The sequence below is a fragment of the Erigeron canadensis genome, chromosome 4 (assembly GCF_010389155.1).
Source record: "Erigeron canadensis isolate Cc75 chromosome 4, C_canadensis_v1, whole genome shotgun sequence".
Classification (NCBI taxonomy): Eukaryota; Viridiplantae; Streptophyta; class Magnoliopsida; order Asterales; family Asteraceae; genus Erigeron; species Erigeron canadensis.
In genome coordinates this window covers 26,315,150-26,332,336 of record NC_057764.1, presented here as the reverse complement: position 1 = coordinate 26,332,336, position 17,187 = coordinate 26,315,150, and the positions used below count along the sequence as shown (strand labels likewise).

Sequence of the window (17,187 nt, the reverse complement as noted above, 5' to 3'; positions counted from 1 at the left end):
TTTTCCTAAAATTTCCTCTCTAACCCTTGCACAATAACAGAAAATAGTTTATTCTAATCTCTTTTTAAAGGTTACATCCTTTATTTAAGGTTAAATGATAATGCGAATCAATATGTATTTTTACCCATTTATTATGCGAAATAATAATCTAGTTAAATTATAATGATGATGAAGATCTAGAATCCTTTTTTTTTGTTATTCACGTGTTTGATCCATGTGTTTAAGAAATGACCAATATACCCATGACGTTACATTTAACGTCCGTTAGTAAATTGGACCAAAAGAGTTGACGGAGTAATCCTCTTTGGACCAAGACAGTAATTTATAAACCTAGTGATGAAAACCATAATTTTGTGTCCATAGCCAGGTAACAAAATTATAATTTTCTCTAAATAGCAAAACTATACTAATACAATTTTGTTTACAACTTCTTATAATAAATTAAAAAAAAAAAAACCTAGAAGAACAATACTGTCACACAAAAGTAGAGTACAACGATTATTTGTCATGTGATAGTCCAAAATAATGTGTAAATTATTAAGGGTGATTAGACTCCATTTAAAGAGCAAAACTATACTAATACAATTTTGTTTACAACTTCTTATAATAAATTAAAAAAAAAAAACCTAGAAGAACAATACTGTCACACAAAAGTAAAGTACAACGATTATTTGTCATGTGATAGTCCAAAATAATGTGTAAATTATTAAGGGTGATTAGACTCCATTTAAAGAAAACAAATATTATTTGCAAAAAACGTGCCATCAAAATAGGGACCATAAGTCTTTGATTCCCTTTTGCTTTCCCATTCTTTTTCTTTTGGTATTGTGTTGCCATTGCACATGCCAAACTTCAAATATGAGTGAGGTTACAACTTTACCCTTACCCATACTTCCTCTAGACCCAATCTCTAATTCTCTATCGTCTTCTTTCCCAAATAATTAATGATAATAAAATATCATCACGTTCCGTAGTACACATTTGGCCATGTTTGATTATTTTCATATATTTTTATTTTTATACGCTAGATATAGGTGGAAATAGAAAAGGTCTTCTATAATTATAGATTGAAGAATCTAGTAAGTACTCTTACGATCATGTAAGATCACCAACTTTGAGAAGTTCCGATGTAGGTAATGATAGTTAGGGATTAGATTCCCTCACTTCCCTACTCATGTCTGAGAAATCTCAACCTTTGATATAAATATTTGATCAAGATTTAAATATAACATTTGAATCTTTACCCTTGAATTTAATCAAAGGGTTGAGATGTTCTTAACTCTCAAGCTAAAAACAAGGAATCCTTTCCTAGATAGCTATTATTCCACTCTAGAATATTTACTAGAAAACATACTAAATTAAAATAAAAAAGTAGGATTTTTCTAATGACGAATAACAATCCTTATATCCTTATATAATATAAAATTTAAAAGATGAAACTATGCTAAACCTAAATCATCTCTCTTCATGATGGTATTAAATCCTCTTATGTTTGTTAATTATGTGTGTTAGTGTTAATGTTTGTTAATAGTATGTACAATACAAGCATGGTACCCGCGCAATGCGACGACGGTGGTGAGGAGACAATCTAGTGGTGTCGGTGGTGGTACCATTGGTGGTGGTGGCGGTGTCAAGTATTCTTAAAATGTTAATTATTAAAATAAAGGTTTAGAGTATAAATTAATTCATTAAAGACAAATTTGATATTTTTATAAAAGATCTTTCCATAGTGAGTGTTTATTAAGGGTAATTTAGTAATTTCGTATATAACTATGTATAACTATTTTTAAAAATAGAGTGTGCGATAATTTTTATAAAAAAAATATAAATGTATGTTTATAAGTATATGTATATATGAATGAATGAGTGACTGAATTAAATACTTTGTGAGTGCTTGAACATGCAGTTATTCTATGTACGAGGGTTTAAAACCCGTCCGATGGACGGCAGGATGGAAGGAAATTGTTTTCATGGTTGAATTGGTTGGTTTTGTTAAACAGTTAAATTATACCGAGTAGATGTTTAGTTTGTCTACTAAACAGGAACATGTCCAAAAACATAGATGCACTATGCTTTCCTGCAACTTCTACTACCTTTTCCATTGATGAGGTTAGTTTTTTCAAGACTGAGAAACTATGGACATTGCAGGGTAGTGGTGGAAAAAAATTTGGTGTGTTGGTCTATTTTGTAGACTCCATCAAATACACAAATCTTAGGACGTACAACTGAAAGCATTTCAAAACTATTATGATCATCAATTTTCATTAAAAAGTTTTTTTTATATAATCAATAACTGACTCACATTCCTTCCAACAGTTAAGCAACCCAAACACCTTCTCTATTAATGATTTTCAACTAATTAAAATTATAACATGCAAACACGATTATTATGTATCTGATAATAAATAAAGTATAGAATAATTGGACCTATCGAATTTCAAAAAAAAGTATAATATGATATGACCTTGAATATATTTAAATTAATTTATTTTTTGATATATATTGTCTCTTTATACACTGACTAATTCTCGAAAATTGTTTAACAAATTAATTTGTATATGTGTAATTAGGAAGAAATATTTAGTAATGAAAATTAATACTCTTGGTTTTCCAAAACAGGTTTTGCAAGTCATTAACTTTCCTACACACATAATTTTCCTTTGCATTGCAAGTAATTAGCTTCCATGGGTATAGTTAATTAACTTCCCTCAACATATAATTGACTTTTAAGATTTAAAAGAAAAAATTAATGCTCTTGGTTTTCAAAACAACTTCCAAAACTCTAAAAACTCATTTAACATGAGAGATTGTAACTAATTAACTTTATTGTACACATAATAGGCTTTTCAAACTTAATTAATATAAGTAGCTTTTAACATTACAATTATTAAGAGAGATAGTGTAGTTTTATAATTCATTTCGAAGCTCAACTTTTACATAGATATATTGATATAGAGAGATTTGTAGAATTAAACCATCATAAATGTCTTTTTTGATTTATTTGAATGCAAATGTTTTAATTTAAGTCATTTTATATGGTGACCCATGACATTCCAAAATATGTTAATGCATTACACTATATTACTTACATATATGCATGAACTAAACAAAATACATAACTATTATTTAGTATACTTATAATCAACTTTAATATTTATGTGAATTAATGATCATAATAAAGAGAGAAGTTAAAGTTTTAAAATTAATTTCAAAACTCAACTTTTATATTAGATATATAGATGTATGATTGTAGTTAATGATGCTATATATTTTTTTGTCAAACAATTGTTTTTAGTCGAATGATATGATTTTTTTTTCAAAACTAGTGTAATGGAAAATTTTATTTACCAAACTAGTATACTTTCAAAAATATTTACTAAATCAGTATAGTTTCAAAATTATGTTAAGTTTTTTTTTCCTCAAATTAGTGTGGTGGGCAAACTTATTTACCAAAATTAGTATAATTTCAAAAATATTTCATTATAGGTATATATCTAATTTAATATTATTATATTTAGTTATTTATTAAATTAAAGAATTAAAAAAATCTCAATCGTTTCCATACAAATTCGTAACTATAGAGGGCGTTCGAGTCTAATAAACTAGTTGAATGTCATTTGTGAAACGAACATTTGTAACAACAAATACATCTATGCATACGTATATTCTTATTAGCGATTAACACATACATATATTCTTATTAGTGTTAACATTATTTGGTTGGAATGTCGTTTGTGAAACGAACATTTGTAATAAAAAAATGAGTAATTATAGGTTTACAAACCTATTACAAACAAATTTTACAAACTTAACTTCCACCAATTAAACCACCTCTATGTGTTCTCCCTCTTCTTTCTATCTCTTGTTTGATTGAACCATTTCACATGCTACCTATGTTTTAACAGTTAGTTTGTAATTTGTTTGTCATTCTAGCATGGCTCTTAACTTTTGGATGGTTCTCTTTTGAGCCAAACGTATACATAGATATATTTTTTATGGCTCAAAAAACAACCATCCAAAAGGTAAACCGTATATTAACAAATGTTTTTTTTAAACGACTCTCTCTTCGTAATATAAGTTATATGTTATTTAATATAGTCAAGCAGAATTATATATAATTCTTATAAAATAAAAGAAATGTGCATAAAATAAATAAATAGGATTTACATGAAAGTAAACTTAATTATCTTTTAATCAACACTACAAATAATGTTGCATTTGTCCACACTTTTAGTTAGTGTGAACAAACTAAAAAAAAACTCACCCTTTTATTTGTGTAAAAATATTTAGAAATAAAAGTGTGGAGAAACTTTTACACACTTTTATTTATTTTTATATTTAATAAATATAATATTAAAATAATAAATATAATATTAAAATAAATTTAACCTATAATATTAAATATTTTTAAAACTATACTAATTTGCTAAATATTTTTAAAAATATACTAATTTGATAAATAAAATTTTTCATTACACTAATTTGGAAAAAAACTTAAAATGATATGAAGATGAAAAGGCAAGCTGGAACATTAATTCTGATTGTCAATAATGATAATGAATGAGTTTTTTCATATTCCATTATTCTTATAGTTTTTGCATTAATTCTCATTGTGAAAACGTATGAAGTATGGTTCTTTCATATTCGATCCACATAGACGGGCCTGACAGCCTATGATGCACCGAAACTTCAAAGAAGTAGCTGTACCCATTTCAGAAACTCCATGGAAACGTTTTCACGTACGAAACGCCTATGAAACTTTTCCTTCAATTTTCAATAGATACCAAAACGTTTCTTTAAAGTTTTCATACTGTCTAATTAAAATCAGGGTTTTAATGGACTTTTTTAACTCCAAAATCGACTGCCATCTTAGTGATTATACATATCCTCAAACCCAAACAGACTAAATTATATACAATTTGATCAACATAGACCTTTTCTATTCCAAAACCAATTAATAAACACTAAACATTCGATTTCGATGAGTGATTACTGATCAAGCATATATTATACAATTATAAATATACACTAATACATAATCTCTCAAGTCTCTCTCTACAAAATATCAATATAATTAATAATTTTGTATTTTTAATTGCCAAACCCGTTTCTTGAATTTTATAGTTTTACCGGTCTCCGTTCTCGTACCCTTTTATCGTACCCGTTTCGGTGCTACATAGTGACATCCTTCTTTTTATTTGTCTTTTTAATGGATTCACTATAAGCAAGTTTTTATCCCCAAAATCAAACCTTCCAAAGGAAAACTTTTCCCTTTTCCTTTTATTTATTCTCTTATCCTATCATTTATGGGTTTTGGATCCCAATATCTCGAAGGTGTATAAGGAAGGCTAAGATGTAGACAAACCTTACCTCTACCTAGGTAGAGTGAATGTTTATAGATTTTACCTAAATGATAAAAAAGATCTCCAATCTTTCAGTCTTGGAATGAAATGAGAATTGAATCTCTAACCTCTATTTCCAAAGGTCATGATATTTACCAATAATCCAAACCACCAATTTTTAAAATGCCTACCATAAGTTATTTGAAATATATAGGTGTACAAATTACAATAGTCCATAGTCCATACTCCGTATACCATATTTTAAATAGTCTAATTTAGGTCTGTAAACAAACTGAACAATTCACGAACAGTTCATGAACCGTTTGGCGAGAAGTTTGTTCGTGTTCGTTCGTTTAGTTAAATGAACGAACATGAACAAAGTTCTCGTTTGTTCATTTACGTTCATGAACATTCGATAATCTGTTTGTGAACGTTCGTTCATTTATGTTCATGAACCATCGTTCGTGAACAATAGTTTGTTTATGTTCGTGAACATGTGTTCGTTATGTTCGTTAACATATATATATATATACACACACACATACATAATCAACTATACTATAAAAAATAGTTTATTTAAGATATATATATTATCACTACCTAATTATTTAAGAAAAAGTTTAAATAAAAATGCTTAATTTATATATATTTCGTTCGTTTGTGTTCGTTCATTAGCGTTCGTTAGTTTGTGTTCGTGAACATTCGTTCATGAACACAAACGAAAGAACATGAACAAGTCATTATTTTCATATATCTGTTCGTGAACCGTTCATTAAGTTAAATGAACAAACATGAACAAGGTCTCGTTCGTGTTCGTTCGGTTCGTTTACAACACTCATACCTCATATTTTAAACTGTAGACGGGCAATTTCTTGTGTGTTATTTATTCTGATACTTACTCAAAGTCACATACTAATATGCTTTTGTTTCTTAGCTAAAATATACAAATGACACAATCAGACAAAGAACAAGAAGCAAGTTTGTAATATACTAATATCTGCAGGCTTCAGTGTTCTCAATGATCAGTTGATCACACACTTTATGTTTCTTGTATATAACTAGGATGCAAAACAGTTGCTATACCCGATTTGCAGTCAAAAACTCGGTGGCATAAGGTGTCTAGCCAATTACCCATTGGAAAAAGTATTGGGAATAACGCTCCTGGTGTTGGTGCATTGGATCGTCCCTTATTGGTTTTGATTATTGGATATTCACTTACTACAACAAATTGTGACATGAGACCGTCGGAAATTACAGGCCGTAAAGTTGCCCATATGCAAATGATGATTATAATGTTCTGCTTTTGAAGATATCATGTGATTTAGATTCTCATTTCAAGGATGATCATAGGGTAGATATGAACTCCAAAAGGAATTAAGTTGAGGGCTACTTGATAAGATTTGGAAAAGAACCTCCCATATATAGACCCTGATGGTGACATATATACTCCGAATGTCAGTAATTTGATGAAAGTTTCATCTCTACATTTTTACCCAAATAATATACCCTCACACATATCTGTAATTTGTATATCATACATTCATTTCTAAGACACTACTCTTATATATACATCTGATTCTGATTTATTATAGTGTTCAGATGCCCTGGTCTATTTGATAATAATGTTTTATCTCAGCTCCTCGATATTAGAGTGTATAGTAGTAAATACAAACATGGAAAAATAATACCTATAGCCCTCCCTTGCATTTCTCTTTACAAACCAAATATTTGTATAACCCATATGATTAAATAACATAAATATTTATAAAATTCTTATGTGAGAGGAAAATCAGGCTATCAACTATATGCTTCAGCACGTATGTTATCCTTTACAAACATACTTTGGTAGTATGGTCTACTTCATTTATGGAGGCCCAAGAAATAGATTCGCAGAAAGAGGCCCAATCTCAATCAGAATCTTTCTCACTTATTATGCTTATTTTCAACTAACTACATTTTACAGGTATATTTCTGGTGCTGGTAGCATCACTAAGCATTTGAAACAAGTAGTACTTCATTGAGATTTTTAGTTAGATATACAAGCTGGTTATCTAAAATATGTATTTCAAATGTGACATCAAACACATTTGAATCAATCAACATTGGATAATGGATAATTTCGAGGTCTTCAATAGCTCATCCATCGGTTCGATCCAAAGGCCTTTTTCATTCAATCAACATTGTTATGAATTCAGAGAATTTCTTATAATGGTGAATCCTTGCACGTACTCTAAACAATGAAATGTTGACCATGGACCATTACAAGTATTCGGAGGAAAATTCCCAAGACTTATCATCCTTAAGGATCGAATTCAAGACCTTGAGTAAAACGTAGGATGCTCTGACCAGTTGAACTAGTCATCATTGGCTAATGAGTATGTTACAGATTGAGATTTTTTAAAGTTAAAAATAATTAATAACTTGGCCCGTCAAGTTGTAATATGAGTACAATAAGTATTGTGGTCACTAATAAAGGTTCCGATTTTATACTTTTATTATTATTTGTTTTTTGTCTCACAAACTTATATATACCTTGATCTATTAATTTATTTTATACGGAGCAACTTAGATGATGATGTCTATCCGTCTATTCCACATACATGGGTAAGTTCACTTAGTCCAACCCATATAAAATACACTATATATACCTTGATCTATTAATAGTCGGGTACTCTGTTGAGAAGATGAGTCCAGCTTGCGTTTCAAGTACAACTAAAATACACTATATAAAATATGTTTGAAGTTTTTTAATCTAGGTTTTAATTCCGGCTCTAACATCTGTTTCTTGTAGTACGGATAAAAGAGAAGAACCCATCTCTTATGCATTCGATCGACTCTTTCATTGTGTCCTGTTAAGATAAATGTTTCAAAGGAAATAAAAAACAGGACGAAATCGTCCTATAAAAGGTCCGACATATAGTAATATGATTAATATCAAAACTATGAGTTGATCATAATAATTTTCTTGATATTCCTTGTATTGGATGAATAATCATTTCCAAGGATTATTTGTATTACACGAAGTATATATATATATATATATTTTTTTTTAATTACCATGTTAATAAAAAGAACAATTCGACTATAAAAATGTGTATAGCAATAAAGAATATCACAATCAAACCACCATCACTACACTTATGTAATGTAACTTATTCTTTGATTTGATTGATCACCAAATATTAAAAGATCTTAAACACCAAGTCACTTGCATTGTAATTATACTATGCTTAAGTATAACACCTTTTTTTTATATAAAACAACTTAGGCATTCTTTCATTGTGTCCTGTTTGATATTTCATTTATGCTCAACTAGCGTTTGTCATTTAATTAGTAATTTTTTTATGTCATCAATTCATTACAGTTAATTAATACACTAGAATTTTGATCTTTTAAACTCATTTCAGAGTAGAAATTCCACCGTTCTTATCCGCCATGGACAACATAACACGACCAAACACAAAGCCAACATGAACCTCCTCGTGTCCATTGTCAGTTCGCCACACTCACCAGTAGTCACCAATTAATATCGATCGATCTCTCCACTGATAAAACTTTTAGACCTTGTTTGTAAATCCTGGAACTAAGTATATATAAACAAATATTATTTTTTGTCGAGGCCGGCACCCTAACGTAGTTAAAATTTTCTTTCAGAACGTACGGGGTCACGTGATCGATTTATCAAGCATAATGCTAAAGTACGGTCATTTATTAAGTTATTATAGAGTATATGTAATTAGCTAGCTTGTTTAACAATTAAGTTAAAAAAAATTCAGGATGTATCAAATTTAAACATAAAGAAAAAAGCCTAATAACATGCATCATATATAGATCGATATTACAATGTCATTAAATTTTTAAAGGTGAGTCATGACCAATCTTACACCTACCTAGTAGCTACTGTACATAACTCCACCCTTTCCGTACGTGGGTTATTCATTCTATGTTTGTGTTTACAACAGACTATATATATATATATATATATATATAAACAAATTCAAGTCATACCAAGCAATCCATAATGGGGTATGATATATAGTACTCTTCGGGTTGGTCACAACTTGTTATACACCTTTTTTACAAGGTTAAAAGGTTGATTCAACAACTTCAAAAAGATATATCTCGATGGAGCATGCAAAAAACTTAAAAGTAATCCTGTAATGACTAAAACAATCAACTATGATAATTGATTAACTATAAAGACATTTCTAAAGTTAGGCTAAACGGAGTGGGGGAAGATGAAGAGGTGGGGATATCCGCCATGTGGCAAGAAAATTTTGGTGGGAAAAGGGGGGAATGGTGTAGGGGGCGAGATTTGGGCGAGAAGGAGATTTGGAAGGAGAGTTTGGGCGAGAGAAAAATTCCGCCCATTGGTGTTTTGGGGGCGTAAACGGCGAGAGGGGTGGTGTGGAGGGCGAGAAAAGGGCGAGAGAAGGGGGAGATGCGCCTCACTCCGTTCAGCCTTAGTAATGACTTAAACCAAATTGTCATATTCATTGCAAAATTAATCTCGTTAATATATCGTTGTATCGACTTCGATTAATATATAAAGTTATGTGTTGATAATTATGACTTACATATATAACTAGGTTTTAGGTAAAATAAAATAAGTATTAAAGTAAAACAAATAAATAATAGGTTTTTTTTCACTTAAAATCACCGTGCATCATGAAAATGATCATGCATCAATTTAACCATGATCTAAACGTCAAAATCTTGTCTTATTTATTTTACTTTAATACTTATTTTATAATACCTATTTAAGACACATAGTTTAAAATATGGCTTTTAATAATGATCATGGGTTTGCTATAGACTTATAATTACAAATTATTCTTAATTGATCAATTAGTTACGAGTATTAATCTTTTGGGGTAGTTTCTTACTTTAAACCAATATTGAATTATAAAAGAGTTGTTAATGATGGTAAGTATAACTGGTCAGAATTATTTCTTGTTTTACTTAATATTTTGAGTTTAATCATCATGAATGACAAACGTTGAGGTTTATTCCTTTAAATACTTATAAAGACACATAATAATCAACATTTCGTTGTTTAAGTTAAGTAAAGTTTCATCATTGTATAGTATTTCCTATTTTCCTTGTATCGTATCTCGATTGAATCTTAAAAATAAATAAATAGATGAGTAAAGTATAGAATATAAAACAGCTAAATAAAAAGAGTCGAGACAAAAAAAACACTTCCACAATCCACACAAACTTTAACCCAATTTCACACTTTCTCCCAACCCACACTCACTCTTTTCAAAATCAAACCATGAGTAATGAACCGCACACCCACACCCACACCCACCACAATCATCATAGATCCAAACCATCGAGTGGTGGCACAAATCTAGCATCGTGTATAGTAGCCACAATCTTTCTAATCATCTTAGCCATTGCACTAACCATCACATATTTCCTAGTCTTCAAACCAAAACCCCCAAAAATCTCTGTCGATTCCGTACAATTCCCAACTTTCTCAATCTCAAATACCAACTCAACTGTAAACTTCACTTTTTTCCAATTTGTTTCTGTCACAAACCCAAATAGAGATTCTTTTACCCACTATGATAGTTCACTTCAATTAGCTTATGGAAATGCCCCAGTTGGGTTTATATTCATACCCGCCGGAAAGATCGAAGGTGGTCGGACACAACATATGTCGGCGAAGTTTTCCGTTGCGGATTTTCCGGTGCCGGAAGTTGGTGGGACCACCATGGAAGTTGAGACGAAGATGAAGTTGGTTGGTAGAGTTAGGGTTTTGAAAGTTTTTACACATAGAGTTGAAAGTGGGGTTAGTTGTGGTGTTATTATTCAAGTTAGAACTGGATCTGTGTTGGGTCTTCATTGTTAATTAAGGTTTAATCTGTTTTTTGTTTTTTGTTAACGTTAAGGTTAATGTTTTTGTGTTTTAAGTTTGGAAATGGAATGTTAATTGTAAATAATGATTGGAATGATAGATTGGAATTGGAAGGAAATTGAGATTGTGGCCTTGTGGGTTATGGATTAATAATTTGCTTTTTGGTGTGTGAGATTATAATTGAGATTAGATTGATTTAAGACAAAATTAAGATATGTGTTGTCTATTGGTTTTGGGTTATATGAAGGCTTCATCAACAAGATCTGTTTCTACATCTACTTTTTGTCAAAATAGAATTATTGGTACAACAAGATGTGCCATGAGATTTTTGAGATTCCTGGTTTATGTTTTGTAAGGTGGTCTCTTTTCATCCGTATACGGTATATCAACTTCTTATTTAGTTTGCACGTCTTCGGAACATGTTTCATGATAATGTACATTTTACACTATAACATCGTAAAATATCTGGTGGTGCACGGCTAAAAAATTGATTAACGGATCATCACATTTATGTTTATGATATGCTTTAATAAACAATACATTTTCTGTTCCATAGTGAATCTTTAAGTACTTCAACCAAGCAATTTCAATCGATATTTTTGAGGTTTTGGATGTGATTATGATCATCTTGCATTTGAGATAGATTTATGTGCGTTGAGAAAGATTCCTTTGATTTTATGAGTTTTTCCAAGATTTCCCAATTGGGAAATGTATATGCTATAAAACCCAAAAGTGCCCAAGTTTGGTATGGAACCATTTCAATATTTCATATTATAATATACACCCACTTGGGTGTTAAATTTACTACTCATATATAAGTACTAATGTACTAATACTATCATTTCATGGTTACATTGTTGGCCCTTGTTTTTATGGGATTGAGATCCTATAAAGTTATTGTTAACTTCATAGGTAAGTTGATGATTTTGACTTTTGGATTAAAATCATGGATCAAGATTTAAATATCAACTTTGAATTTTAACCTTTGATTTAAATCTAAAGGTCAAGTTTCTCTCAACTTTATCTATGAAGTTAATAATAATTTTAGAGGATCTTAATCCGTTTATATGTGAGTGGATTCCTACAGTTAAAGTTATGCTAATCTGCTTCTAATCGTTTGCTAAAAGTTATTAATATATGATTATAATGTCAAGTCAAAGTAATTAGATTCGGACTTAAACTGATTGGTGTGATCCTATAGGGATGGTCCAATGTGAATTGTTTAGGATTTCGAAAAAGGATGTCCCAAATTCCTTTCCACAATTCCACTTTTTAAGTCTTTAGGTAAAACCTCTTTGCCATATGACTCATGGAGCAATATTTTATTAAAGAACATGTATGCAAATCTGTTCAATTTACAAGACACATTGCAACACTATGACGTCAAGCGAATTTTCAATTCTAAGTTTCTAACAAGTGTTTACTATTATTAGAAGTTTGTTTTCTTCATTTTTCTTATCAATTAAAAGATATGCTTGTTTCAATTGAATATCTCTCCAAATAAAAGGATTAGTTTCATGACAAAGCGGCATTATTTTGAAATTAATTATAAATAGAGGTTTGAGCTAGTTTTATGTCGTAATATTTATAGTGCATTTTTTGCTCCATATTACACACATAGTTATGTATTTTGGGAAGAACACAATAATTACGACCAACATCTATTTATTTCAATGAGAATGCCATGTCATCCGAAGAAACCTAGCAAGAAGAAGATGATTTGTGTAGACATGTGATTCGGTTGTAGGTAGAATATAGACGAACCCGAAAGATTTTTCAACATGTTTATAAATTATAAGATTATTAATGTTCGTATATAAATCAGCAGGCTCATAACTATAATATGTTTATGTTAAAAATATATCAAATTTATACTTGATCATACCGAAATAAATAAATAAATAAAAGTCATCTCCAACCAAGTCAACTGACGGTTCTCAACATACACTAGCTTGTCTATGGTAGCAGGTATGTTGAAAGTTCACTTCACCAGATTAACTCTATACCGAGCCCTTTCTTCCTTGTTTCGGGATTGCTCAGAAGTACCGGCTTCTTCACTCGTTGATTTCCATATCTAAAAGATACTCTATCCTCCAGTCAGACTTAAAATCTTACCAATGGTAGCAGACATGACCACTTTCTATTTTTCTTTCTCTTTTCTTTTGTCTTTTTTATTATTTTTTATTTTATTTTATTTTTTATAGTATGTTTTACACACTTGATGGTTTTAAACACAAACTTTTATTTAAAATTTTACGCCTGATGATAAAAATTGTTAGACCTTAATAAATCTTACATGTTTGATGTTACTAATAAGTTTATTTGTAAGTCAGAATGTCAGACTGGGCAGTCCAAATGGGCCCAATGAGCCGGATATGATACTCTATGTTCGCATGGTATTTTCATTGATCCAGTAGTTAGCCACTTAGCCTATTCAGCAATGTTATATTTGGTCAAAGATATTTTGTTGCAACGTCACTAGCTCCAACAAATCCAACAATAAGGAGTTTGCTATTGCCGGGGCCGGGTTAACAAATATTTAATTGAGTTTTTCTTTGTGTTTTTAAATAAAATTCAAGATTTAATTTTTGGCATTTGATAGAGGTTGGTTAAAAATAGAATAAAGTTGTTGAAAATATTAGTCTGCTATTTACTGAACACTAAGAAGATTAAAAATTTTCAATAAAAAGTGGAAATCCACGAAGAATGATATTTTGGTCATTATAATTGGAAGATGGATGATTCTGTGATATAACTAATCCTTTGAACAGTGAACAATACTTAAAGATCTTTTGTAACTTAGCCCAATATTTTATTTTTCTACATGAATGTTAGTTAACAATTTATGTTTTCTTCAGTACTCACATGATAAGATGTGTATCATGTTTTTCGCTATTTAAATTTAAAGTATTGCTAATCCTAACTTGTAAATAAAGCATTAAATTAACAGGTAGTATAAAATATTATACATTTATGCATAGAATTGGATAACTTGTTTGGAGCCCTTGCATTTGAGGCAGAGATCAACGACCCTCATATTCAACAAGCGAAACGTTATTTTTTATTTTTTTATTTTTTACTTTATTAGAATAAAGAATTTGGAAGCGGTCTATTTGCTTTAGTAAGAACAAAAAAACTCCCAACATCTCAACCCTTTTCATACATTGTCATTGTAAAAACACTGGCTGCTAAATCAATACAATGCAATTTTTAGAATAGAGATAATTTTTATTAGTACCGTGAGTTAAAATAATACAGGCCAATGTAATGAATTTTAAACTGTTTTCCTTAATAATAAAACTTATAAAGACATATTTTGCACTAAATATGAAGTGCAAACTACCAAAATGTTGAAAACCTTTTATAGCCCGGTAAAAATAGCCAAAAATAATTTAAAATATTAAAAAATGTAACAATCTAGTCGTTATTGTTATTTAGTTATTTTAATAAGATATAATGTTAGTGATAGAAAGGAAAAGTTACAAGTCACTTTGAATCAGGTTCCGCCGAAAAGTAATAGACTAATAGGTTAAAGTTTAGATTATAATAAGCCATTCTATACTTTTAGGGTTTTTATAAGGTATGTTACTAATTTATATAAAAAACTTATATATAACATATCAAATATCAAATATGTTACTTTTGAATTTTATAATGAATATATAACTAAAATTCGGAGGTTAACCCTATTTTAATTTTAGAAAAATGTTAAATATAGTCTTTAACCCTATTTTTGATTTTTAATCCGAAACTTAAAATTTTATTATTGATTTTAAGTTTCAACAATGTACACATTCTAATGGATGATGTATCATACATCATTGCAACTTTACATCAATACTACTCATTGGCACCACCGCCACCACCACCAATCCCGGTGCTGCCACCGCCGCCGTTCAAGGACGACTTCACGGTGGGGGCATTGGGGGCAACTGTCCCTGTAACATCCCGGACTTTTAATTAACGGTTGACTTGAGTCGTTAAGTCAACACAACGTGTCCGTTAAGTCTCTAAGAGATTTAATGTTTATGTGTGATTAATGTACATTATGTGTAAGGTTTTAAAGCTTTAATGATTCATGTGTTAATGTCTTTAAGATGATTAATTGTGATTAAAGTGTTAGTAAGTATTCCCGTTAGGTTGTTTAAGCCTTAGATGTAAAGATGTGAAGTGAAGGGGCTTGAAAGTAAGTTTAGAAAAGTTTGTACAGCAGGTTTAGGGGTAATTAGACCCTAATCCCTGTCATTATTCAGTTCCAAAAACACATTCTTCAAGCCCTAGGTTGTCCCTCCTCTCCTTGATCAATTCTTGTGCGACTTCATACGTTTTCGGGTGTGTTGATCAAGCCTTTTGCATCCTTTTTGTAATCTACAGGTAAAATAGGTAATATTCTCCTTGAAATCTGATCTTATGAGTCATAAATGAGTATTCAATCCAGGCCATGGGGTTTCGGTTGGGTTAATTGATTAAACGGTTACCGATTTCATGTTATTCGGGTGATTCAATGATTGATTTATGTGGTGAATGATTCAAGGATTAATTGGTATTTTCAATTAGTGATTTTGGTCTTATTTTAAGAGTATTTGATGTTCATAAGACCTGAAGATGTGTTAAAGTCGTTTGGAATGTGTTTGGTTAGGTTTTGGGGTTGTTTTTCACTACTGGTCGTCGTAACTCCCGTTACGGTTGTGTAACTCCCGTTAGCTGGGTAATTGCGATAACACCTCCACGGTAACTCCCGTTACAAATTTTCATAACTCCCGTTAGGTGCGTAACTCCCGTTACAAATATTCGTAACTCCCGTTAGGGACTGATTTTGTTAACATTTATAAACGACCATAACTTTTGAACCGTAACTTCGATTTTGACAAATAAGCTATCCACGGAACCGTGAGAGAGTCTACTTTCTAATGGTTATGATTTTAAAAGATGATGATGATTTCAAGTGTTCAGAAAGGTTAAGTTAGTGAGTGAATGTCGAATTTCGTCGAGTTATGTAAGTTCTAAAGCATTAATCGAACCTCTAATGCATCAAGTCTTGTCGTGGGTCATGTTTATAGGTATCGAGACCTGAGTTATGACCATAAGTAAGTGGGTATTTTATTAGCTCATTATGTCGTTTAATGACTATAGGTAGTCGGAATACTTACAAAGCTCGGTAACTTACGTTATCATTTCTTGTGCACTCCATTGAGGTAAGATACACTACTTTGACACGCTGAGGGTTCAACAAAAACATAGTTTTCATATAATAACTTCCCCTAATGATATCTTGGTTGCTTATGGGTATTCGGGATTATACGGGAGGTGATATGGGCTATCAATATGCATATTGAAGCCTGAAATGTTACCCCCAAAGATATGTGACGTTATGATATGATATGAAATGTTTTGAGTTATTATGAAATGATATATGATATGAGATGATAAATGATATGCAATGTTGTAATGATATACGATATGCAATGGTATATGATGATGTACGTGCTGTAACAATGTATGCAATGTAATGATATGCTATGAAATGTTATGTAACATCTTGAGATGAATTGAAATGTGTTATATGTTGATGATATGTGAAATGTGCATGATTACATGGCTTGATCATCTAGTTCACTAGACTTATTAAGTTGCCATGACACGTGCACGTTTAAGGGCCCAAACGTAAAAGATGATATGTGATGATGTTTAGGTAATGTGGACACCTAAACTATATGTGATGAAAATCGAGCTCGTATATGATATGAAAGTGTTAAGCTTAACCCGTACTTGCCCTTGCCCGGTGAGTGCGTATATGGTTGCTTGGGTGGCTCCTTGCAACATAATTACGTGGTTTGAGTATCTCCGGGTGGAGTGATTACCCACCAATGTCTTTGAACATACGGACTACTCCTGGATTGACTTGCCATTCCTTAACGACATTGATGGACCGCTGAAAAGCTTATCTATCCAGTCGGGTGTGAGGTTTCCTGTTAGGTC

General features: G+C 30.8%; 1 protein-coding gene across 1 annotated transcript; it reads left to right on the top strand.

The window, feature by feature from the left end:
- Window positions 1–10,530: 10,530 nt before the first annotated feature.
- Window positions 10,531–11,326, top strand: LOC122596571. The gene has a single exon (XM_043769180.1). The coding sequence runs from the start codon at window positions 10,621–10,623 to the stop codon at window positions 11,200–11,202; it is 582 nt and encodes a 193-aa protein (XP_043625115.1). The 5' UTR covers window positions 10,531–10,620; the 3' UTR covers window positions 11,203–11,326.
- Window positions 11,327–17,187: the final 5,861 nt, after the last annotated feature.